The sequence below is a fragment of the Culex pipiens genome, chromosome 1 (genome assembly GCF_016801865.2).
Source record: "Culex pipiens pallens isolate TS chromosome 1, TS_CPP_V2, whole genome shotgun sequence".
NCBI lineage: Eukaryota > Metazoa > Arthropoda > Insecta > Diptera > Culicidae > Culex > Culex pipiens.
In genome coordinates this window covers 26489408-26512112 of record NC_068937.1, presented here as the reverse complement: position 1 = coordinate 26512112, position 22705 = coordinate 26489408, and the positions used below count along the sequence as shown (strand labels likewise).

The following is a 22705-nucleotide window of genomic DNA, read 5'->3' as shown; positions in this document are numbered from 1 at the left end:
ATAACATCTTTTAACAAACACTATGATTTTGGGTCGCATCATCATCTTCTATGATGAATCCTGACCAAACACCCTATCCTACTAACAAGTTTTCAGGTTCCTGGCGCTCGTGGGGTGTAAGCACAGAGTAAATCAGCTGCCCTAGTAGCAACCTGCGCTAACTAACATTCCCGTCCCTTAAAATCGAGGTCTACAAACTGACATGGCGGGCGCCGTTGGTGGCCAATGACTGTTACCTATTCGCAACTGATCTAGCTTTAGCAATCATGGTGTTTTATCTTTTCAGCGCATTCATACATGCTGTTGATAAGGGAAACACCACTAGATCGTCGAAGCCTATAATCAGTAGTGCTGAAAGGATATTACGGTTCTGTTCAGCAACGGAGGGGCAACCATGGGTGATCTCTCATGCTCATGCTCATGCTCAATTAAATTACGTTTTCTTGCAATAACTGCAACTCATAAAGAGAAACTGCAATACAATACAATCAAGCAACTCAGGTGTTGAGTTACCGCGGCAACGCATTAATAATTTGCATCAAACGATATGGCATAATTTCCACGCCTTATCAAAGCATGATTGTGCATGTCTTCATCTTTGTGGCAAACCTACCCAGCAGTGTCAATGGAGAAGCGTTCACATACAATTAAATTGTAGTCAAATAAAACAAACCGGCTTGTAACATTTATATGTTATTTTTTATTGATTTCATCTCAAATGTTTTTCTCTTCTTCTGTTGTTTTGTTTTTTGTTTTTTGTTCTTTGCTGTTCAGTTTGTGTGTGTGTAAGGGTTTCACTTTCGGGGACACCATTTTGTTTTTTTTTTTTTGTTGTGAATTTTTGTTAATGTGTTCTTCTGCTAGCTTTTTGGCTTTTCCACTATTCCTTTCTGTTTACACGTGTGTGTTTGTATAACTTCTACTGTGGCATTTCCCGACGTGCTTGTTCGTTCCTTCGTGTTAGACTTTATGTTTAGATAAACTTTCCTTTTTTTAAGTGTTTCATTATTTCAATTTGCAGCTTTTGTTGTGTTTTGTTTTTTCCATCTTTTTCGTTTAGTGTGTACGGGGATTTACACAGCTTGAGGGATCCATATTTGAATTTCCGTGTACGTGTGTGTGTGTGAGTGTGTGGTTCGTTCTTCTTTTTTAATTTTGGGTTTAATTAAATACACAAACATAGTTTATTTTTATCCTTGGGTTATTATCTGCCCGGCTGCGCAGCAGGCTTTGAGAAATTGTCCATTTCTCAACTCTTGCCGCGAGGTCGCGGCTATGCGTTTCGTTTAGTTTAGTTTATCTTCTCAATGTTTAATTAGTTGACGACGTTTTTTTTGTTTCGTTCTTTTTTTCTTTTTTTAAATACGATTTATCAAACTATTACACCTACATTCCTTTTTTTGGCGTGTGTTTTTCGTTTTTATTTAACATCTCTCTCTTTTCGTTCCAGTTTCTGTAGATATTCTCTCTGTGTGTCTTTTTCTTTAAATTAGTTATTTAAATTATCCTACGCTCAATATATGCTTTGTTTAATTCAATTTTTAATAATAATATTACGTTACTCTAATAATGTTAACATTTATTATAAGGTTCCAAGTGCTGTTTTTTTTCTATACAATTCTTCTTATTACTTTTGCCGTTTTGCTTCTGCTTCTGGGAGTTTCTTTTTGCTGATTAAACTTAACGCAATATAAAACCGGGGATTTTCTTTTCACTAATGATGAGCAATCGAATGATGTGTCTGTATATAAATCTAATAACAATTTCGTCTCTTTCTTGGATAACCTTTCTGTTTCCGTCAGCACGTGTTTTTGTGTATTCTATGCAAGTTTTCTTTAGAACATATTTGTGTAACTCAACTGAACACTTAGTAAAAACACATCCCAATACATTTTAGATCAATATTCCGTTGTTCTTTTCCCCCCGCGTGCCAAATTTGACAGCAGCTTACCTCACTGTTGCTTGACCTTGGTTGCGCAGCAGCCCAATGCAAATCAACGCTGAGGTAACGCACTGTCACCTGTCAAATGAAGCACGCCGAAAAAAAGGCTAACGCTCACCTTTTGCATTCACTCACACACACTCTTTCAACGACTCTTTTGACGTAAGCTTACGCTTGTTTTCATGGTTTTAAATGGGGGGAACGGATTTGCTTTTTTTTCTCATTTTCCTCTAATAATTAGAATATAAAACGACACCGTGTTGCTTGCTTCGCCCTAAAATTAACAGATTCCTCTTATGCTAAAAAATTATTTGTCAACGATTACCAATCAGATGGCGCTTTAGTGTGTATGTATGTGTGAGTGTAAATGCGTGTGCGTGAGATTTTTTCTTTGCGCGCTCACGCACACGCCCAAAATGCGCTAAACTTTCGCTAATCAATCTTTTACGTGTTGTTTTGTTTGGTGAGCAAATGGTTTTCTTTTGTTTTTTTTTTTCTGTTCGAAACAGTCATGTCCTCTACGCTTCAATGTTCTTCTCCTTTTATGTGTGTAAATGTTGTTCTTCGTACGCAAAGAACCGAACAAAGCTAACGAATATTCTTATAAAAATAAAATCAAAACTCTTCTAAATTGACAACCGTTTTTCATGTGTTTTCATCTTTCTACAAATAACCATCGGTTTTGTTTTTTTGTTTATCTTCCTTTAAAAGTCGGGAATACCTAAAACAATCTAATCTCGTCACATTTCCTTACAGGTTTTCGACCCCCCGTTTCCGCGCACAACTAATTTGTGAGTAACTCTGGTTTGAATGCAATTTTCGTTTAGACGCCATGTTGGTTCGTACAATTTGTTAATGCCAACAAAATCGTTTGCAATTTCTGTGTCTAACTAGTGTGTCAAAATTAAGGTTTCAAAAACGCATAAACACAACCGTTTTTTAGGATCTACTGCAGTCGCAATGTTTTTTTCTTTCGGTAAAATCATTAAAAATTAAGATGCAAAATTCTTCTGAAAATACAATCTCGAAACTGACATTCTCTTCGAGTCAAAACTGTTTGACCTTAGGCTTTAACGATTTGGTTTGGTAACGATGTTGGCAGTCCACGTGTTTTTAAAATTAAAATCCTAAGCTTTATTTGTTTAGTTTGTCAGATAAGCTGGATTTAATTTGCAGGAAAAATCATAAACAAAAAAGAATAAAAAAAATACAGATTTGAAACGAACAAAAAAAACACTTCATAACTCTATAGCTGTCAAAAAGAGCTAACGAAGACGTCAAAACAAGGAGCGCAACAAGTTGTCACCAATACTACTTCATTTTCGACGCATCGTTGCAACTAGAGCGAGAAGGTAGTGCGCAGATTAGTGAAAATCTAGCAAAACAATGTTATTGGGCCAATGTCAAAGTGTAAACAAAGAGTCTATCCTGTTCGAACTTAATGTAAACATCAATTAGCGTGAGCAGAATAGACTCTTTGTTTACACGTCAGCATAGGGCCTTTTGCATTGATTTGCTTGAAATAAAGTTTTTGTTTTTTTTACAGAGCGGTTTCAAATTAGCAAATCCAAAATAGCTACACTAAAACCCCGATGGTTTGACACCAACTGTTGTCAAACGAACGGGGTCACTTTTTAGCTTGTCAGCTGTCAAAGAAACGAAACCACTTGTTCGAAAATCCTCGAACAATGAGATTGAAATGTAAAAATTAGTTTGACAACTCAATTTTGACGTTTGACGAAGTAGCGCAATTGTCTTTTGCACCCTCAGCAAACGTCACATCAGTACAAATTGCTACTGGATCTTTTTTCGGATCTCTCCCGGAGAAGATCCAACAGCAATTTTGTATAGTTTGACGTTTAAACATATCACTTCTTGCATCAGCCAACATCGAAGAGTATGCTTATTATTTTTAAAAATCCAGCTCATCTAACAAACCATCAAATTTCTACAACAAACAAAATCACTCGCAAACTTCTGGCACTGCACTCGATTCCGTCAAGGAGAGAAGACATGAAATTTTAAGGTTGGCATGACAACAACAACTTTTTGCATAGCTACAAAACACGCGTTCGCGATGGTTGCTGCGATGTCCACACAAAAGAGTTTTAACAAATACAGCGGAAACAAACCACTTTTTGCACTAAACACCACACTAAGCAATGATAACATTATTTGTTGTTGTTATTGTTTACCATGCGCGACGCTGGAAACTGACATTCGCTGCAGCATTGTTTACCTTCTTTTTTTTGTTTTCGTTCTACGAACACGAATGAAACCGAAACAGCTGACATTTCAAAACATTTCCAAATGGCTGACGCAAGTGTGAGTGCTGTTTTTTTTTTTGTGTGGGGTGCAATCCACGCTACGATTGTTGTTGTTGATGTTTTCCGTTAGATGCTCTCTCTGTTAACCTCTTTATTGTTTTGCAAGTGTAACAAGTATGATAGCTCTAGTGTGTTAGTGTGAATGTATGCGTTTACAACGAACAATAGTTTTTTGCGACATCTCTCTCTCTGCTTGTTCACGCGCTCTCACTCTCGCTCTCTCGTTCGATCCCGCACTCTCTTTTGCTTCTTCGCTCTCTCAATTCTCGTCCAGCTCTCTCGCTCAATTGCATCTTCATTTAAAAAATGTTAACCGATTTGTTAGTAACGTAACCGAGTTTGTTCACCTTGCAGTTTGAGTACACGAAGGAATCAACGCAAAATCCTCCCATTAAGTAAAGTTTTTTGTTTGTTTCTTCTTTCTCTCCTCTCTCCCATTCTCTTTCTTGGTTTGGTTTGTTACTCTTTTGATTTCAGTTTCACTGCGTCAATCTTTTTTTCCTTCTCACATTCACATTTGTTTTATCTTTTTTTTTTTGTTTAATTTCTCCTTACTGGTAATATAGTTTGTTTTTTGTTTTGTTTCGTGTTGTGTGTCGTCCTGTGGTCAGTATTTTCCTCGTCGAATCGCGTCTCGTTTGCTTTGTTCTAGTTAAAAAAGTGTTCTTTGGCTTACATATCTCGTCACGTGTATTCATTAGGCCATTTTATAATAATTAAGTTTCCGTCGCTAGAATTACTGTTTTTTTTTGTTTTGTTTTGGTTTCCTTATCATTAATTATTTTTTTAAACATAACCTGTACGTTTATTGAAATCTGCAAAATGCCCGAACGCAACCCAGACCAAGTTTTTGTTCTGCGCGCGGCATTTGTTTTCCTCCACATTTTTTTATACGTTTTCTATAAAGTTAACTGTTTATTTCCACCTTTTTTATATTTTTTTTTTATTAAAAACCACTCAATTACTCGATTTAGTACTGTTTGTGTTTTTCACCTTCTCTCTTTTCTTTCCCTTTTTGAAGTGTGTGTTAAATTGCAATACGTCTTTTAGGTAGGTTCAAGTGTTTAATATTAATAATGCTTCTGAATTCTCTCTATTTTTTTTTTCCACCTTACTTTTGGAGTTTATTGAATGAACTGCTAAGTGCTAGTACGCGTTGTTTATTTTTGTTTTTGTTTACTTTTTTCCTTTGTTGTTTTGGTTTTCGAATCTGCGCGCGGGCTTCGCTTCTTCGCGTCTCATTCAACGGGTTTGAGTTATTTTGTTTTGTGTTTAGATATAATAAGCGTAAAACGTCAAAGTATTATAGTAAACTCCACTCCACCTAACCTAGTTCTGGTTTGTTGTTGTTTTTGTTTTTTTTCTGTTCATGCTCGTTCCTGGCCAATCTTGGTAAGCTGCGACTCTTGCGTTTTCGGGCTACTTGGATTAAAACAAGTTTCAAAACTTAATATCTGTAGCGATTTTGGTTTGTTTTCATGCTTTGTACTCAATTTTGTAAATTTGATTAAAAATGACTTCGTTTAAACTTATTTAAAATGTTTAAAAATTAATGGAAATGCATTTCTTGTTTCGGTTAAAAAGTAGCGAAAATATAAATTCTTGATTGTAGTGGAGCTGTGTACTTTGGACTGTCTGGTTTCGTTTGGATGTTTGAGTGATTTAAAATTCAATCGCTCACTTTTTCATGGCATGAGTTTTTTGTTCTGCTCGAATGTATACTCATATAATAAACTTCTTATATCGCTATAACGGTAAATAGTAAAACTAGTAAATAAGTTCAACAACTTTATCCATCTTTTTGCGCTACATTCGTTAATATACCTTTCTCGTTTTTTATCAACTTTCAACTTTTCCTAAATTGTTGTGGACAGTGTGTTTCAGTAGTTTATGAAATGAACATAATCCGTTCGTTATCCTTTTTAGCTGAACTTTGATCGCTCTCTCGTTCGAACAAGTTGTCAGCGTGCAACCCCAACCCCAAGCATTTGACAGCTACCTTACCTTGATCATATTTCGCCTTGACGCGTCGAACGTTTGACAGCTTCATCCAACGAGACAACACTCAAAGTTCAACTCTTCCCTTCTTTCTTCACCTTGTTTTTTCGACGACTGCTGAGCGCGATGAGTGACGCAGTCACTCATCAAAATGGCGTCTATCACTCTGAGGGGGGGTCGCGGCGTCAATCCTTTCCGTTGTTGTTTGTTTTGCTGAACTAGTGTTGATGATTGGCTGGCTGTTCTATTGTTTCGCTACCTGTTTGTGTGTTGTGTTCTCCCAGCATTCTAACCTCACGCACACACACACTTGCCAAAGAGAAGCAGCGTGTGTGTGCACTACGCAGAGCGGCGGAGCGGAGCTCGGTCACGTTGGAGAGAGAGGTTTACTTGTGTATAGGTAAAGATTGTATGCTCTCCCTCTCTCCTTCTCTGTATTGCCGGGGGTGGGTTTAGTAGTAGGTGGTAATTGTTTACACGGGTAGAGAACAATTCCTTGGGCGAGCGGTGCTTACAGCACCGTTTCCATCTCGGCGATTTCCGTCTTGTACGTCCAGCGGTACAGATCTTGGGCGCTCCCGCCGATGCTCAGGTTGCCGAGGACGCCCGGGCGGTTCGCGAACTGTTCGCGCCGGCCGGCGCCGATAATGTCGTTCGTGGAGGCCATCTTGATCTGGGGCGGCTTGATGCCGTGCGCGTCCAGCGCTTTCTCGAGCTGGGTGTTGCGCAACCGGGTCATGTCCAGCTCGTGCTTGACCTTCCACAGGTGGGTGTCGCAGATGGGGTCGCTGCAGCGGTGTCTCCGGATGATTTCGGTGGCCTCGTAGACGGCCCCGCGGAACGTGAGCGATTTGCCCATGGAGAGCGAGATGAGGGCGCAGCAGCCGCCGCGGTCCTTTTTCGCGAGCCGCTTGCGGAAGTACTTGAAGTAGAGGTGTTCGAGGAGTAGGAGCAGGGCTGCTAGGAGGATGCCGGCCATGAGGAGGAGAAACGCGGAGAGGAACTGCTCGAGGGCGAGCGGGTCGGAGGATTTGTGCTCTTGCTTGCCGGGTCGGCACGTTCCGGTCATCCAGTAGCGCCGGAGTCGTTCCAGATCTCCGTTGGCGCGGAATTCGAGCAGTCGCTTGTTGAACATTTGGACGTATTTGGAGTTGCGGCTGAAGGCTAGGCCGTAACCGGTCATGGCGTACCACTGGCCGACGGTGAGCAGCCGGCAGTCTTCGTCCTGCTGGACGAGGTAGTCGAGCACGGTTCCGTCGTAGATGAAGGCGTCCATCTGGCCGTTCAGGACCGCTGCGACACCGTCCGCGACGCTTGTTTTGTTGTACTGCTTCATGTAGTAGTGCATCTCTTTGAAGTACTTTGAGATGGTAGAGTCCGTGTGGCTCCAGGGGATCGTGCCGAACTTGATGGTCGGCTTGTGGGAGAACGGATGGGAGAGCCGGGTGTCGTCCAGTCCGGTAAACTCGTGGAACTCTTCACGGGTTATCATGAACGCCGCTAGGTTGGCAGTGTAGATAGCAAGAAACACCACGGCAAACATAGCCCACACGTTGGTCATGAAGCGGGACGTGAAGCCTCGCGGAGAGTCCACGTGGACGGCTGCCTGGAACAGGACGGCCCACACCAGCCAGTACGTCCGGAACAGCGAAAACCGGTACGGCGTATTGTTGGCGTTCTGCAGCACCGTCTTCATGTCGTACCCGCTCGGCGAAAGCCACTCAAACAGAAAGATCATAAAGGTGGCCGCTTGGATCGCGAAGATCCCCACCAACATCCACGAAGCCGTATCGAACGGCTCCAGGAAGGCCGTCGGCGAGATAATCCCCGTCCGCTTCGCCACCACAATCGCAATTCCCGTCTCCATAAAGGGTTCACTAAAGTCCGCTACCGCTTCCCGCTCGGCGTTGATCATCAGCGACGTCAACACCATGTCCGTCTTCCGGTTCACCAACTCGTGAATCAACCCGTTCCACTTGCCATTCTCCAGCGTTCCCCACTTACCGTCCTCCACCCGCACCAACTCGTACGTGAAGCCCAATTCCTCGGCAAACTTCTCCAGCAGGTCAATACAGAACCCACTGCAACACTGGTAGAACGACCCGTTCTTGTGCGCCTGCCCCATGTCGATGTCGGTCATCTCGTGGTCCGCCGCCACCCGGCACAACACTCCCCGATCCATCAGACACTTCCCGCTGACCGGATCCGCCGGCGACAAATTTATGTACGGAGCTTCCTCCAAGAACGTAATCTTCAGGTGGAACTTCTCCGGCACTCCCTGCGGCGGCGTATGCGAATTCCCCGGCCACGCAATGTCCCTAATGTCCAGCTTCTGCTGCTGCCACGACTTCCACATCCCAATCTCCTCCCAAACCAACCCCTTGCTGTTCACACTCGGCCTCAAGTTCATGATCTTCAGCTCCGCCCACTTCAAATCCCCGTCCGCGGTAAACTCAATATTCGGCCTGTTCGGTTCCCCCTCCAACGAGACATTCCTCAAATACTTGAAAAACACCTCCCCATTATCCCACCGACCCCGTCCCTCATCCTCACAACTCAAAAAGTGCGTGTCCAGCCCCCTGCCCGCGTTCTTCGGATCACTCAGATAATACTCCACCCCGTACGCGTACACCCGGATCGCGTTCGATATCTCGTTCAGCAGCGCACTCGAAGACGTGTCAAAGTGCACCCCCAGCATCCCCATCGGAAACTGCGTCGGCGCCTGCATGTTCTCGATCACACTCTGCGTCACGACCCACACGTAGTTCTCGCCCGTAATGTGCAACTCCTCGGCCGCCTTCAAAATGTCCACCGCCTCGTCCTTCGTGCAGTACAGCAGCATCACCCGCGCCTCGCTGTTCACCAGCTCGACCAGGTTGATCGGCCGCGACACGATGATCGAGTTCAGGATGGTGAACTTGAAGTGATCCTAAAAAAACACACACACAAATTAATCTCAACCCAAACGAACCCAAGAAATCCGAACGAACCATGGCGGCGACCTGCTCGCGCACCGCCTGCACAAAGTCGTCGTGACCGGCGATCTGGGACGTGACCACCGAGAACTGGTGCCACTTGTACCGCTCCAGAATGCTCAGCATGGCCGCACTCTGCAACAAAGAAACCCCAATTAACACCCCACAAATCATTCCGAAAAAGTCCGTACTCAACACCAACCTGATGTTCAATACTCGGGGCCAGCTGCAGCTGCAGCGCCGACTGGGACGCGCGCCGTTCCAGCCCGGAGTTGTCGGCGTTCCACGAGATGACGGGGATGCCGAGGTAGCCCGCGAGCTGGAGGAAGTACTGCGCGGAGGCGGTGCTGCGCCCGTACGACTCGTAGTTCATCATGTACAGGATGGCGGACACGTTCGCGTGCAGGAACTCCTTGCACAGCGTGTTCAGGATGGCTGGAGAAGGGAGAAGTAACGGAGGGTTTAGTCAACAAAAACATTTTTTTAAACATTCCAACGCCCAAGGCTCCAAAAAAGTTGGAACGGTAACTTCAACTCAATGGATCTCGGGCATAACTCAACCAATCAAGATGATTCTTCTATCCAGTGATTTGTTAGGATGTCTAGATGATCCTAGAACTTTGCAGAACTTAATTTGATCAAATCTGTAATTTTTGCGATCAAAAACATCGTTCCAACTTTTTTTTTCGCGTACAAAAAAAAATCGCCGAAAATTCCGCGGAGGCAGTCGTTTTGAAAAAAGGTGGAACGATGTTTTCGGTCGCAGAAATTACAGAGTTGATCAAATTAAGTTCTGCAAAGTTCTAGGATCATCTAGACATTCTTACAAATTACTGGAAACAAGAATCGTCCCGATTGGTTGAGTTATGCCCGAGAACCAGCGAGTTGAAGTTACCGTTCCAACTTTTTTGGGAGGCTTGGGCGTCCGTGTAAGTTGGACATGCGTTGGGCGTTCCAGTGTTAATGAGCTCTTATTTACTTATAATCAAACTCCCGAGCGGGTGTTATTGACAAGAATAATGCGTAGTAACAATACCCTACCTTATTTTGGTATTATTCCGATATTGAAAAAATGCAAAAAAAAATCCAAATTTGGATACTAAATTTTGGGTTTTTGCTTAAGTTATGTTTTTTGGTCCGATTTTGACAGAAATACTATTTTCCAGTGATTTTGAACCAATAGGTAATTACTATCAGAAATAAAAGTTATTCAATGTGTATAATTTTTCTTTCATATAAAAATGTATGTATGTAAATGTTAGTTCGTACCTTTGCCCCGTAAAATTTCTTTTTGAGAAAACAGATGCAAAAAAAAGCAAAGCAATCCGGGTCTTTGGTGGGTGTATGGTGAGTCACCCAAAACCTCTTTTACGCAAATGGACCGACGTTTTACTTCCCCATCCGATAGAAGGCGTGGTCAGGCATATTTCGTCTCGAAAAATGCCACCGGGTCCGTCTGGGATTGAACCCAGGCCTTACTGGGGTGAGAGACTACCACGCTAGTCACTACACCACCGGACCCGGCCAATTGTCATTTTCAGAAGCTAATAACTTTTCAGCAAAAAAATCTTAAAAATATGGTGTCTTCGGGAAAGTTGAAGGTTCTACATATGAGAATTGATAAAGATTGGACGACTATTGCGCCCTCCACAGCCAAAAAAACTGAAACAGTTGCTTTTCTCCATACGTTTTGACGATTTTTCCCATACAAACTTCAAGCGATTAGAGGGAGGGGTTCCCGTGGTCAGAATGAGCTCAAATTTGGAATTTAGCCTAGTGATGGGTCAATCTTTGATTTCAGGGGGTAGCCCCGAGAAAGCCCGGATTTGGACCACCCTAATCAACATGGTCGGTGCGTACTTTTGCCCCGTACTACTCTATCATTTTTTTTCCTCCATAATCATCCCAAAACTGTAGTATTACCATCGTTTTAATAATTTTGCTTCATACAATCAATCACAATAAAAAAAACACTTTTTATTTGTGTTATATTTTGTATGATTCATAATTTAGGGTGAATGTTAATATGGGAAGTTATGACTATTTAAACAAATTATTTCGCCAAACTTTTGACAAAAATTTGCTTGCTCACATTCGATTTCGCTATTAAATACTTGATTTGCAGTTTTAAACCATTGTTTCTTCAAACCAAAATTCTTACCAGATTTAGAAAAGTTTATTAAACTTTGAAGTACTTGGGTAGGTTAGGTAAAGTTATTTATTATTATTTATTAAATTTATAGCACCGACCTTCTGACCCCGCGTGTTTAATTTTAATCCGATTTCAGTTTATTTTTCAAAATTTATTCGAAATGTTGATAAATAATTTTGAAACAAAACAAATTTACAAAAACTATTTTTCATTCCTTGTCAGAAAAAGAAAACAAAACTTGAAGTTGAACATCGTAAAATTGTAAAATTTAATAATTTACGAATGTTTAATATTTAAAGTAACGCTTTCACTTATTTCAAAGTAATAAATTGTTCTTTCCAAAAAATTTCTACAATTGCCATTATATCAAAGCTACAACTGAGCTTTTCGATCAATAAATAAACCCTCTACCTAAGGCAAACAGACATGAAAGCTGGCAAACATTTGTGTTCAAAATGTTAGGCCAGTTTAATTTTGAATTTAGTATGCTCACTAACGACATCTATAGCCAATTCCAATAATATTCCTCTCTCTCGCCTCTGCTTCCGAGATTTTTTAATTTTCCCCGTGGTCTTTTAAGCCACTTTTGTTCTACGAAAAACTTCACTTATCTTGTTTTATGTCTTTCCTGTTTAATTTTTAGTATTTTAATTTTAATTTATCTTGTCTATAGTTTATGTTTGCTTTTGGTAATGTTAGGCTTATTCTACCATCTCCTCTTCTCTTTACCTTTTGCCTTTTAGTTCTTTCAGGTTATGGCTTTTTATTTTCTCCCCTTTTTCAATTTTCTGCGACCTAATAAAGTTTAAAAGTATTTCCATAATTTGCATTATGGGTATCAAAAGAAGCGAATATTTGTTAGTATTTTCACTTTATTAAAGTATTTTATTACAAAATACTCAAGTTTCACAAAATACCATATTTTCAAAATACCGTATTTTTCATTAAAACACATATTTATGAAAAATGCGATGTTTTGTGAAAATTTTAGTAATTTGCAAAATTAAATATTTTATATTTTTTTATTATTTTACAATAAATGACGAAAATGCATAGGGTAGAGTAGTCATCAATGAGACACGGGGAACAATGATAAAATGGCTCTCACAAGTCGTAGTTTCAACCAATCAGGCTCATATTTTGGGGAAAGGTGTGTCTATAGGATACACGTCTGTCATAATAGTGGCTTTGGTTATGGACGCTCCCTTGCAAAGTTATCCATAAATGTTTGATTTTGGGGTGTAAAAGTAAATTATGACTGAAAATTACATTTTCGCTCATAGGCTGCCAATAATACAAAAACTAATATTTCTTCAAATTTCTTTCGTCATTTCATAGGGCATGAGTTGGGCTACAATAGCCTTTCATTAGATTTGACCAAAATTTAAAATATACCTAGAATCCAGGGCTGTCTCATTGTTCCCCACTCTTTTCAGCCCATGGGTAACAATGAGACACTTTGATTTCTCTTCATTAAACTTTTCAAAATCTAGGGAAATCCTTCAAAACATGAATTGGAAGTGATTTTTGGAATATTTATTGAGTTTTGACTCCATTTAGCCAAAAACATAAAGTTATCTATATATATAAAAAAATTTCGATGGTTTTGTTCGAACGCGAATCAGTTGAACACGGAACGTCGGATCGAGGCGCTTTTTGTTGCGTTAGGTTCGTATAAGCCCAAGGAAGGTTCTTACGCCAAAAAGTTACAACTTTGGCCACTCTAGAACCGATTCCGGAAAATCTGCAGATTGTATGGGAAAAGCTGCGTAAAATCAAATTTTGATCACAGGAGGCTGAATTAGCAAACAAGCAAGAAACGTCAGGAAACCAAAAAAAGGGCAGGACGAAGTTTGCCGGGAAGGGCTTGTTTGGTATAAATAAATGGATTTAACTAAATTTAAATACTTTTAAGTATAACTTTTGTAAATTAAAGTTTCAAGTTGGTAAAATTGCTTTAAAATGTACAAGGCAAGTCACCTGCAATGGAACAATACAAAAACATGATGTTTTACTAGAAAAGTATTGATTTTCGTAAAGTGTCTCATTGTTCCCCACCTGTCTCATTGTTCCTGCCAAGTGCGTCTAGAATGAGACAGTTGGATAGCTCTGGCTGTAGAGGTCGGATCGATCTCATATTTTGTTCAATGTTAGAACACATTAAAAGAAAGAAAATGCTACAAAAAGCTCATTAAAACATGCTGATGAAAAAAATACAAAAATCGTTGAAAGTTAAAAACCAAAAGTGATGACTACCCTACCCTACACACAGTATAGCTTTTTTGATACCCATTTTGCGAATTATTAAAATTTGAGTATTTTTGAAAAATACGATATTTTGTGAAAATTTTAATACTTAATACACTAATGAAGTGAAAATGCACATTAAATTTTGCTTCGTTTGATATCAGTTTGACAACTGGTTTTGACAGTTGAGTGCTTTTTAATTCGAATACGTTCGAATTAGCGAGCATTCGAAGCAGTGAAATTGAAATTAACGAATCGGCTCTGTATTTTGTGAAAACTTTGAGCACTCATACTCTAAAATTCAATACATTATTAAATTACGTCAATTTAAGAAAGATTTAAAAAAATCGTCAGAATTATCGAAATAACAATAACGATAGATTTTTGTTATCGTTCCGACGATAACGATAGCATCGTCGTAATCGTAAGACGTTAATGTTATCGATTAACAACCTTGCTAAACAGTTATTCTTTATGAAGGTTTCTGCGTTTTAAAAATATATAAAATCACTATTCAGATTTCCTGAAATTTTTAACAAAATTATATCGCTGCGATGAAGATAAGATAATCCTAACTTTTAAAATTTCCAAACAAAAATTAACGCAAAATGCTATATACATCATTACAGTATTGCTACCATCAAATATATAGGGCGGCGAATGACCAAGAAGGTTAAAACTAGAGAGCCTAGAGCTTATTAGAGAACGGACATCTCAAACCAAAAGTACCAATCGAAGCACGAGAACTGTCAAACGGAGGTACCAATCGAGCAAAATCCTTTGTCTTATGCTCGATTGGTACCTCCGTTTGACAGTTGTCGTGCTTCGATTGGTACTTTTGGTTTGAGATGTCCGTTCTCTAATAAGCTCCAGGCTCTCTAGTTAAAACTATCAGAAATAAATGAATTAACACCAACAACCATCAAATATTGGCAACATATCTATGAATTCTTTGAAATATATATATTTCCAAAACTATTAAGGTCTTTTACCGATCTGCGATCCCAAAATTTAAAAAAATGTGAAAATATTAAAAAGTCTTCTTTCGATTGAAAATGCATAAAATTTAACAAGCATTTTACAAAGAGCGAGTTGTGGCCCTATAACCATGGCAAATAGTGTCCCGGGCATTTGTGGAAATACAATGTCCCATCCCAGAGGGTCCCGGAGCACCAAAACTTCTTGGCATGGTGGCTCCCAACGTTTAACTACCTAAACAAACAGGAACGTGAGCGGGGGATCCCCACGTTTCTTCCTCCCCTGTAGATTCAGAACTGTATTGTTGTTTGAACATTCGTGTTCATACTCAATCCAATTCAACGAATCATCTTTGCGGTTAACTTTACGCAGTTGGCCTGGCCGCTTCGACGTTTGTGATGTTTCAATGCATTCTAATGCAATGGCGCACTGCAAATGTTGATAATGACAAGAAGATGCTAGGCGTCAATCAACCTAAGGATGCCCTCGAAAGACTGGCTGCGCTATTGAACAAGCATTTTACAATGTATTCTGAATAGTTTACAATCAATTTTATCAAAGTTTCTTCTATGCTTGTCGTGCTATCTTGACACAGCCTGAAAATTGATGTAAGTGCGACAATTGGCCAAAGGGATTTCAGGTTAGAACGCGTTTGACACAAGTACGAGCTCGACAACCGTAAACAGTTTCAGTTATAACTCGAACTCCGACAACCAAATTTGACCAAACTTCGGGACAATGCACATAATATGGTCAACCAAACAAAACGTTTTTGTTATTGTTTACGTTGCGTGTTCTGGTTTTTTCCTGATTCTATACTCCGAAGATTCAATTATCTGAAGTGATATTTTTCCGAGGCCTTCGGATAATCGAGTCTGGACTGTACTCACATAAAATGGTGAAAAATAGTTTTAAAAACATAATCTTCTAGACCTTTCGTGCTATTTTCAATTCTAGAGTAAATATTCAAAACAACCTATGAGACATGGGTTTCCTATGCAGATAGGACCTTTTAAAAATTTAATCTAGAATTGAATGTTGTCAAGATCTAAAAATAGTAGCATAACGCAACTTAACTCAAGTCAAATGGATACAACCACAAATCAATCAGCGTAATTGTGACAAGATTTTTTTTCTTCTGAAATTCAAAATCCATTAGCACTTTTTCCCTCTGCCCCTCACCATTTTGCTCTAATTAGATTTCCACCCTTATAATCTATATACACTTATGCATTCATATTATTGCTCCTCAATCTCACCCCATTCGCTCCGAAATATGACGCACTTTGTTACGGATATCCAGCAGGTAGCAGAAGCCTTTCAGCGTTTAAATTTCATTTGTTTGATTTGTGCATATCGCGCTCGGCGGTTACCCCAAGCCAAGCACTATTCAAACAATTCCCGTTTCTTTGGCGGGTTTCTATTTAAAAGAACCCACTGAGAATTTTGGCTCGAGCCTCGAGTCGATCTGGCTCGAGATCGAGCCTGAATCGAGTCGATGCTCGAGCCAAAATTCTCAGTGGGAAGGTTGACGGATGTTAGTTTTTTTTTTTTTTTCGTTAAACGCATTTTTTTCGGGGGCTTCACGATGACAGGTGGCATCGACAAACAAAGAAAAAAGAATTTAAAAATGTTGAAGGCTGCGCGAGGTTAAATTAGAGTAATTATGTTTTGTGACGGCGCGGTGCGAGGGTGTGTGTAACACGGGGAGGGGGTGCAAAAAGGAGTCATGTTCAGGGCGTGTTGTGTGGCGATGTTGTTGTCGTCGTTCGTTTGTGTGCGGGGCGCGCGCGATTGATAAGAGGGAGATGCTGTGGGATTTGAGGTTAGGTTGTGTGGGGTTGGGGGGTTCATAATGGTGGTTAATGAAGCATGTCAAACTGCAACCTTCAACCTTCGGGACGGGACGGAGGGGCCTTACCTGTGGGGCTCGGCGTCAGCGACATCATGTCAAAGTGTATGTTGGACGTTTGAAACTCGTGGTCCTTCAGGAACGTCAGCTTGGGTCCACGCCCCTTCTGCAGGCCCATCACGGCGGTATTGATCGACCGGAGGTAGTCCCGGCGGCCAAAGTTGGTGTGCGGCACCAGCAGGCCCACGTTCAGCTGGTTCCGGGTGTTGGTGGCGGCGGTCCGCGAGCTGGACGAGCCGCGGCCGCCCTCGCTGCCATTGCTATTGCTATTGCTGTTGCTGCTGCTGCCCCCTATGCTGATGCCACTGCCTCGGTTCGGGGTCGCCTTGTAGCTCTTTGGTTCGACGCCCGGAGGTAGGCAACCGCACAGCAGCACCAGCACCAGCACGGAAGCGAGCAATAAATTCATTTTCCCTGCTAATTTGATTCCAATTTTCATCGATACTCGACACAACGGCACCTGTTTTTGCATCCGACACCAGCATCCGCCAGCCAGCGCCAGCCCAGGCAGGCAAAAAACGGAAATATCAGAAATGGGCGTATTTCCTTTTTCACTTATAAATTCATCGTCGCGCTGCGCCCTCTCTCTCTTGGCTGCCGAGGGCGCCACCGTCCTGCTGCTGCTGCTCCCTCTAGAAGCCGTTTTTCACAACCATTTTGCACAGTGGCCACATCCCAGCCCCGAAAGTACACACTCACTTCCCGATACGGATCGCTCCGGGCGCGACGGAACCGAAAATCTTCCACCTTCGACTTTGTGCGCTGCTCCGCTTTTTGCAGAACTCTGGGCGCAACACACAAAAACGAAACGAAACGTCCTTCTTTTGTGTGTGTCGCCCTCTGGTGCGACGACGACGGCAAAAAGAAGAAAGTTGAAAGGCGAAAATTTCTCCTCGTTTGCCCTTGCCCTCGTCTCTCTACTCTTCCTTCAGTGTGACTCTGTCACACAGCTTCTTCTTCTTCTTCGCAGCCTCCTCCCTTTTGCTGCTCTCTGTGTGATGTTCACACACACGTTCGCTCGACTTTGATTCCTCTAACTAGGCTGCTATAATGGCAGCGCCTTAAATGCTGCAACAGCAAAGCACATCACACGGGAGCGTCACATGTGTGTGTCTGTGTGTCCGTTCGCAATCTCTATCATTATGTGTGTGTGTTCGTTTTCTTGATATTGCTCTGCAGCGCAGCAAAAAGTAGAACCAGCCTCTCCCTTATCAGTTGTCAAAAGTGTCGCCTTTTCCCGTCCAGAGGACACAAATCAAACGTCGTCTCCGTCGACGTCTTCTTCGTTTCAATCCGTCCCGGAAACCTCGCACCACCCACAATTCCGCGGCAGCGGACAAGCCCCAACAGATAAATTATGTAACACACGGGACCCCGTCACGAAACGCTACAGCAGCGCCATCGCGCGACACAACCAACACACTCGCAGCGCAGCATCCGACTGGCGGTGATTGCGCCTGAACGCATACTCCACGCCTCACCAAGGAAATCTCGCGCTCTCACCTCTCATCGCGCTCACCAACACACTCTCGCGATGATATCAACAAACAATCATCGCACGCACCCCAACACCAAAACAAACCGTCATTTGTTTTGATACGGCAAACTCTCTCCCATTTCACCTCACCACGTGATTTCGCGCGCGAGAGCGCGGAGCGAAAGGCGCACGTGGCGTACCTTTAGGCGCGCTCCCTCACCAGAATCTGACATTCAAAACAAATCGTAGTAAGCGACAGTGCGCCTGACGGCGCGAAACCAAAACAAAGAGGCAGCTCTCGCACTCTTGGGATGCAACTCGCCCATCACGGTAAACAACCAAGTGGACTCTCAAATTTTGAGAGAGCATCATGACAGTAATCACCTAGCATCGCAGTGTAGGGAGTGTGTGTGTGTGCAGTATGATAAGGAGTTGTGTGTGCCTTCGGGGTTTGCGGAAAAAAGAAAAGCCTGCTCTCAAGTAGGTCCTTCACGAGCCTATTACAACGGTGCGGGGAGGAGAAGGAGCTGGACACAGAGTCGGATGATGTGTGGTGCAGCATGTGTGCACATCGGAGATGGACAACGAGGGACACTCTTGACAGCCGGAAATTGAACGTCGGGAAAGGCGCACACCGTTGCGCCGAGCCTGCTGAGATGGTTTCAATGGAATCTTCGTCTGAAGGTGCAAAGATATGCATCTTAAAGTTGACGGTTGTGATTACTAAACAAAGTGGTTATGGAGCGGTTTGACAGTCAACGGGTGACGTTCAATCAAAACCATGGATAAACAAACGAGTTAGACTGAATGCAGTATCCAAATCGGACAAATATTCGTAAATCCGTAATGTTTCTCTTCACCTAGAGTTTTAAAAGTTCAGTCAATCAATCAACAACTAGAATGTTTCACCAGCTGAGTTCTTCAATACCGTCCAAGTGCCAATCCCGAAAAAATGCTCCCCAAAAAGGCACTAACGACTTCCAGAAGATCACTCTGAGTAACGTTGTGTACCAAGTGATCGCAACCTTCCTTCTCCACAGGATCGACGACACCACCGGCGAATTCATGGCTAACCGGTGCGTAGAGGATCACCGTTCTCAGTCCGCCGCATATCGGAAGAATATTGGAACCACGGAGTTACGGTGTTTGCGTTAGCGCTTGACCTTAAGCAAGCCTTCGACTCAGTTAGCCATAACCCAGTGATCGAGGATCTTAAGGCTCTTGGGTTCCAGCGCTCATCGTCAACAGGGTAATCAACATGGCGCTGATGGAGAGGACCTGCCTCCGATGGCAAAATAAGCCAACTCCGATCGCGTTGCTAAGGGAAAAGGGGTTAAGCAGGGGTGCCCACTCTCGCCCCGCATGTTCAGCTTAGTGTTGCACTGGTTGCTTCTGAGGCTAAAGAAACTCCTTACGATAGTGAGCATACACAGCAAAAAATCCGATGGTAAAATCGCATGCAAAAGCATGCACATCACCTTTGTGAGAAAAGCATGTAATATTGTATGAGAAAACGTGTACACAAAAAGCATGTACCGAAGAAAAAAAATCAGGTCTGCTCACCCCAAAAATAACATCAATCCGGTGAGAGTCATATCCAGATTACCAAGTCCGCGCCCCAACCCACTCGGCTGTCTCACCGCTATGCATATGGTTGGATCTTCACCGATGTAGCTGTAGGTTCCCCATACATCATATGCAGTTAACACAGTATGCGACGTACGGAAAACCTACTGTTACATTGGCATTGATTCGACTATTTTCAAAGCGGCGAGATAGCCGAGTGGGTTGGGGCCCGGACTTGGTAACCTGGATATGACTCTCGCCGGATTGATGTTATTTTTGGGGTGAGCAGACCTGATTTTTTTTTCTTCGGTACATGCTTTTTGTGTACACGTTTTCTCATACAATATTACATGCTTTTTCTCACAAAGGTGATGTGCATACTTTTGCATGCGATTTTACACAGATTTTTTTTTGCTGTGTAGTTCTTGACTGAGGGCTACGGACACCAGTCATTCTTGCATACGCGGACGATTTGCTGATAATCACCAAGTCCCCGGTCGAACTGGACAAGCTGGTCACCACGCTGAGACGACTCCTCATCCAGAAAAGTCCAAGTTGATCAAAAGGGATCCTTACAGCCCCAAAGAGGCTCCACGGGAGTCATTCAGCGTTGGAGGTATCCAGCTGGAATCGAAATCTTCGTTTCGGTACCTAGGAACATACCTTAGGGTTTGTTCAAATATTACGTCCAGAGATTTTCGGGATTTCAGACCCCCCCCCCCCTCCCCCTCGTCACGCACTTTTCCTATACCTTTAACATGGGCTGTCACAAACCCCAGACCCCCCCCCCCCCCCACCCCATGGATCATGGACGTAATTTTTGAACGAACCCTTACCGCGGCTGTCAACAGGCCTGCTTCGGTGATGCAGCGCTGTCTGCAAGGGAACAAGAGTGAGCATATCAATGGAACACCTGACGGGGTGTTTCACCAAACTGCCGCAAGGTTTGCATAAGTTGTACGCTATATCTCTCTGGTGGTACATTCGATGAACTAAATTTTAACCGATAGATAGCACCACTGTGACATAAACAGTTACCGTACGGAGTAGTAACATTGGTTTTTAATAAGTTTAATCAAATTCTTCATTTTTCAAACAACTTTTAAACTAAACAATGTAAAAGTTTGCAGAACTGACATATCTACAGTGCAATATTTTTTTCTTATCATATTATCGTGATATTTTCCTTAAAGTACGGTATGCATATCGGAAGGAACGCGGTCATGAAACGATACGTGTTCTTTTCGTGACCCCCCCTAGGACCCCCCAAGGAAAGTTGACAGTTCGGTATGAGCGCGTTTGACGGTGTGCCCGCTTGAGGTTCTTTGGGGGAAAAAATAAATAGATCAAAAATATTGAAAAGTTAAAATTAAATAGATTAAAAATATTTATTCAAAAAATTTAAACAACAATTATTAATTATAAACAAAATTGAGAAATCAAAATTTAAAATTCCTAAAAAAATAAGAAAATTAGAAATTTATAAATTCTAAAACTAGACAAACTAAAATTATAAAATTATGAAATTATGAATTATGTAATAATGAAATAAGTAAATTAGGAAATAAGGAAATTTGGATGTTAGGAAATTGAGAAATTTAGGAAATTAGGATATTATGAAATTATGTAATAATTTAATAATGAAATAAAGAAATTAGGAAATTAAGAAATTCGGAAATTAGGAAATTATTTAATAATTAAATAAAGAAATAAGAAAATTAGAAAAAAGGTAAATTAGGAAATTTGGATGTTAGGAAATTGAGAAATTTAGGAAATTAGAAAATTAGGAAATTAGGATATTAGGAAATGAGGAAATCAGAATATTAGGAAATTAGAAAATTAGGAAATGAGGATATTAGAAAATTAGGAAAATAGGAAATTAAGAAATTAGGAAGTTAGGATATAAGGAAATATGGATGTAAGGAAATTAGGATATTTGGTGATTAGGAAATTGAGAAATCAAGAAAATAATGTATAAGAAAATTAGGAAATTGAGAATTTAGGATGCTAGGAAATAAGGAAATTAGGAAGCTAGAAAATAAGGAGTTTTGTTAATTAGGAAATTATGAAATAATGTAATAATGAAATAATGAAATAAAGAAATTAGGAAATAAGGAAATTCGGAAATTTGGATGTTAGAAAATTTAGAAAATTAGAAAATTAAGATATTAGGAAATTAAGAAATCAGAAAATTAGGAAACTAAGAATTTAGGAAATTTGGTAATAAGAAAATTTGGTTATTAGGAAATAAGGATATAAGGAAACTAGGATATTAAGAAATAAGGAAATTAGGAAATAATGAAATTATGAAATAAATAAACTAGGAAATAAGGAAACTAGGAAATTTGGATGATAGAAAATTGAGAAAATTAGGAAATTAAGAAATCTGAAAATTAGGAAGTTAGGAAATTTGGTAGTAAGGAAATTTGGTTATTAGGAATTAAGGAAATTAGGAAATTAAGAAATGAGGAAATTAGGAAATTAAGTAATAAGGAAATTTGTAAGTTAGGAGGTTAGGATATTAGGAAATTTGGAAATTAGGAAATGAGGAAATTAGGAAGCTAGGAAATAAGGAAATTTGGTAATTAGGAAATTAGGAAATACGGAAATTAGGAAATATGGATGTTGGAAATTGAGTAATTTAGAAAATTAGGAAATTAGGAAATCAGAAAATTAGGAAATGAGGATGTTAGAAAATTTTGTAATAAGGAAATTTGGTTATTAGGAAATAAGGAAATTAGGAAATTAAGAAATAAGGAAATTAAGAAATTAGGAAACAAGGAAGTCAGGAAGTTAGGCAATTAGGAAATTTGGAAATTAGGACATTATAAAATAAGACTGGTACAAATGTTTAAAAGTTTATCTTGAATTCTTAAATTTCTATGTTTCAGATTTTTTTAATTTCGACTTGTAATTTCTGTAATTTTTAGGGTTCGATTTTTTTTGAGCTATTGAATTTATAAATACATTCATTTAAAAATTATTATTTAACGCTGCATAATTTGTATTTTGAATTTCTAAATTTCATGTATTAAAAATTGTTGAAATTTCCTTTACAATTTTTCGCATTCGCATTCGCATTCGCATGGAGATGGTGATCTTAGCGGGTTGCAGACTGGATTTCGTCATGT

The 22705-nt window shown here is 40.8% G+C and overlaps 1 protein-coding gene across 1 annotated transcript; it reads right to left on the bottom strand.

The window, feature by feature from the left end:
* Positions 1-1102: 1102 nt before the first annotated feature.
* On the bottom strand, positions 1103-17989 carry LOC120413334 (glutamate receptor ionotropic, NMDA 2B). The gene is made up of 4 exons (XM_039574110.2): positions 16541-17989; positions 9445-9677; positions 9258-9377; positions 1103-9196 (listed from the first exon to the last, which is right to left on the bottom strand). Exons 1-4 carry the CDS (start codon positions 17001-17003, stop codon positions 6779-6781), a joined length of 3234 nt encoding a protein of 1077 aa, XP_039430044.1. The 5' UTR covers positions 17004-17989; the 3' UTR covers positions 1103-6778.
* Between the last annotated feature and the right edge of the window lie 4716 nt (positions 17990-22705).

Excerpts from the sequence above, each read along its gene's own strand:
- LOC120413334 (XM_039574110.2), bottom strand. The coding sequence starts at position 17,003 with ATGCAAAAACAGGTGCCGTTGTGTCGAGTATCGATGAAAATTGGAATC. Across the intron at positions 9,678-16,540 it reads GCTGACGCCGAGCCCCACAG|CCATCCTGAACACGCTGTGC; the intron begins GTAAGGCCCCTC and ends TCCCTTCTCCAG. Across the intron at positions 9,197-9,257 it reads GCGAGCAGGTCGCCGCCATG|GATCACTTCAAGTTCACCAT; the intron begins GTTCGTTCGGAT and ends GTGTTTTTTTAG.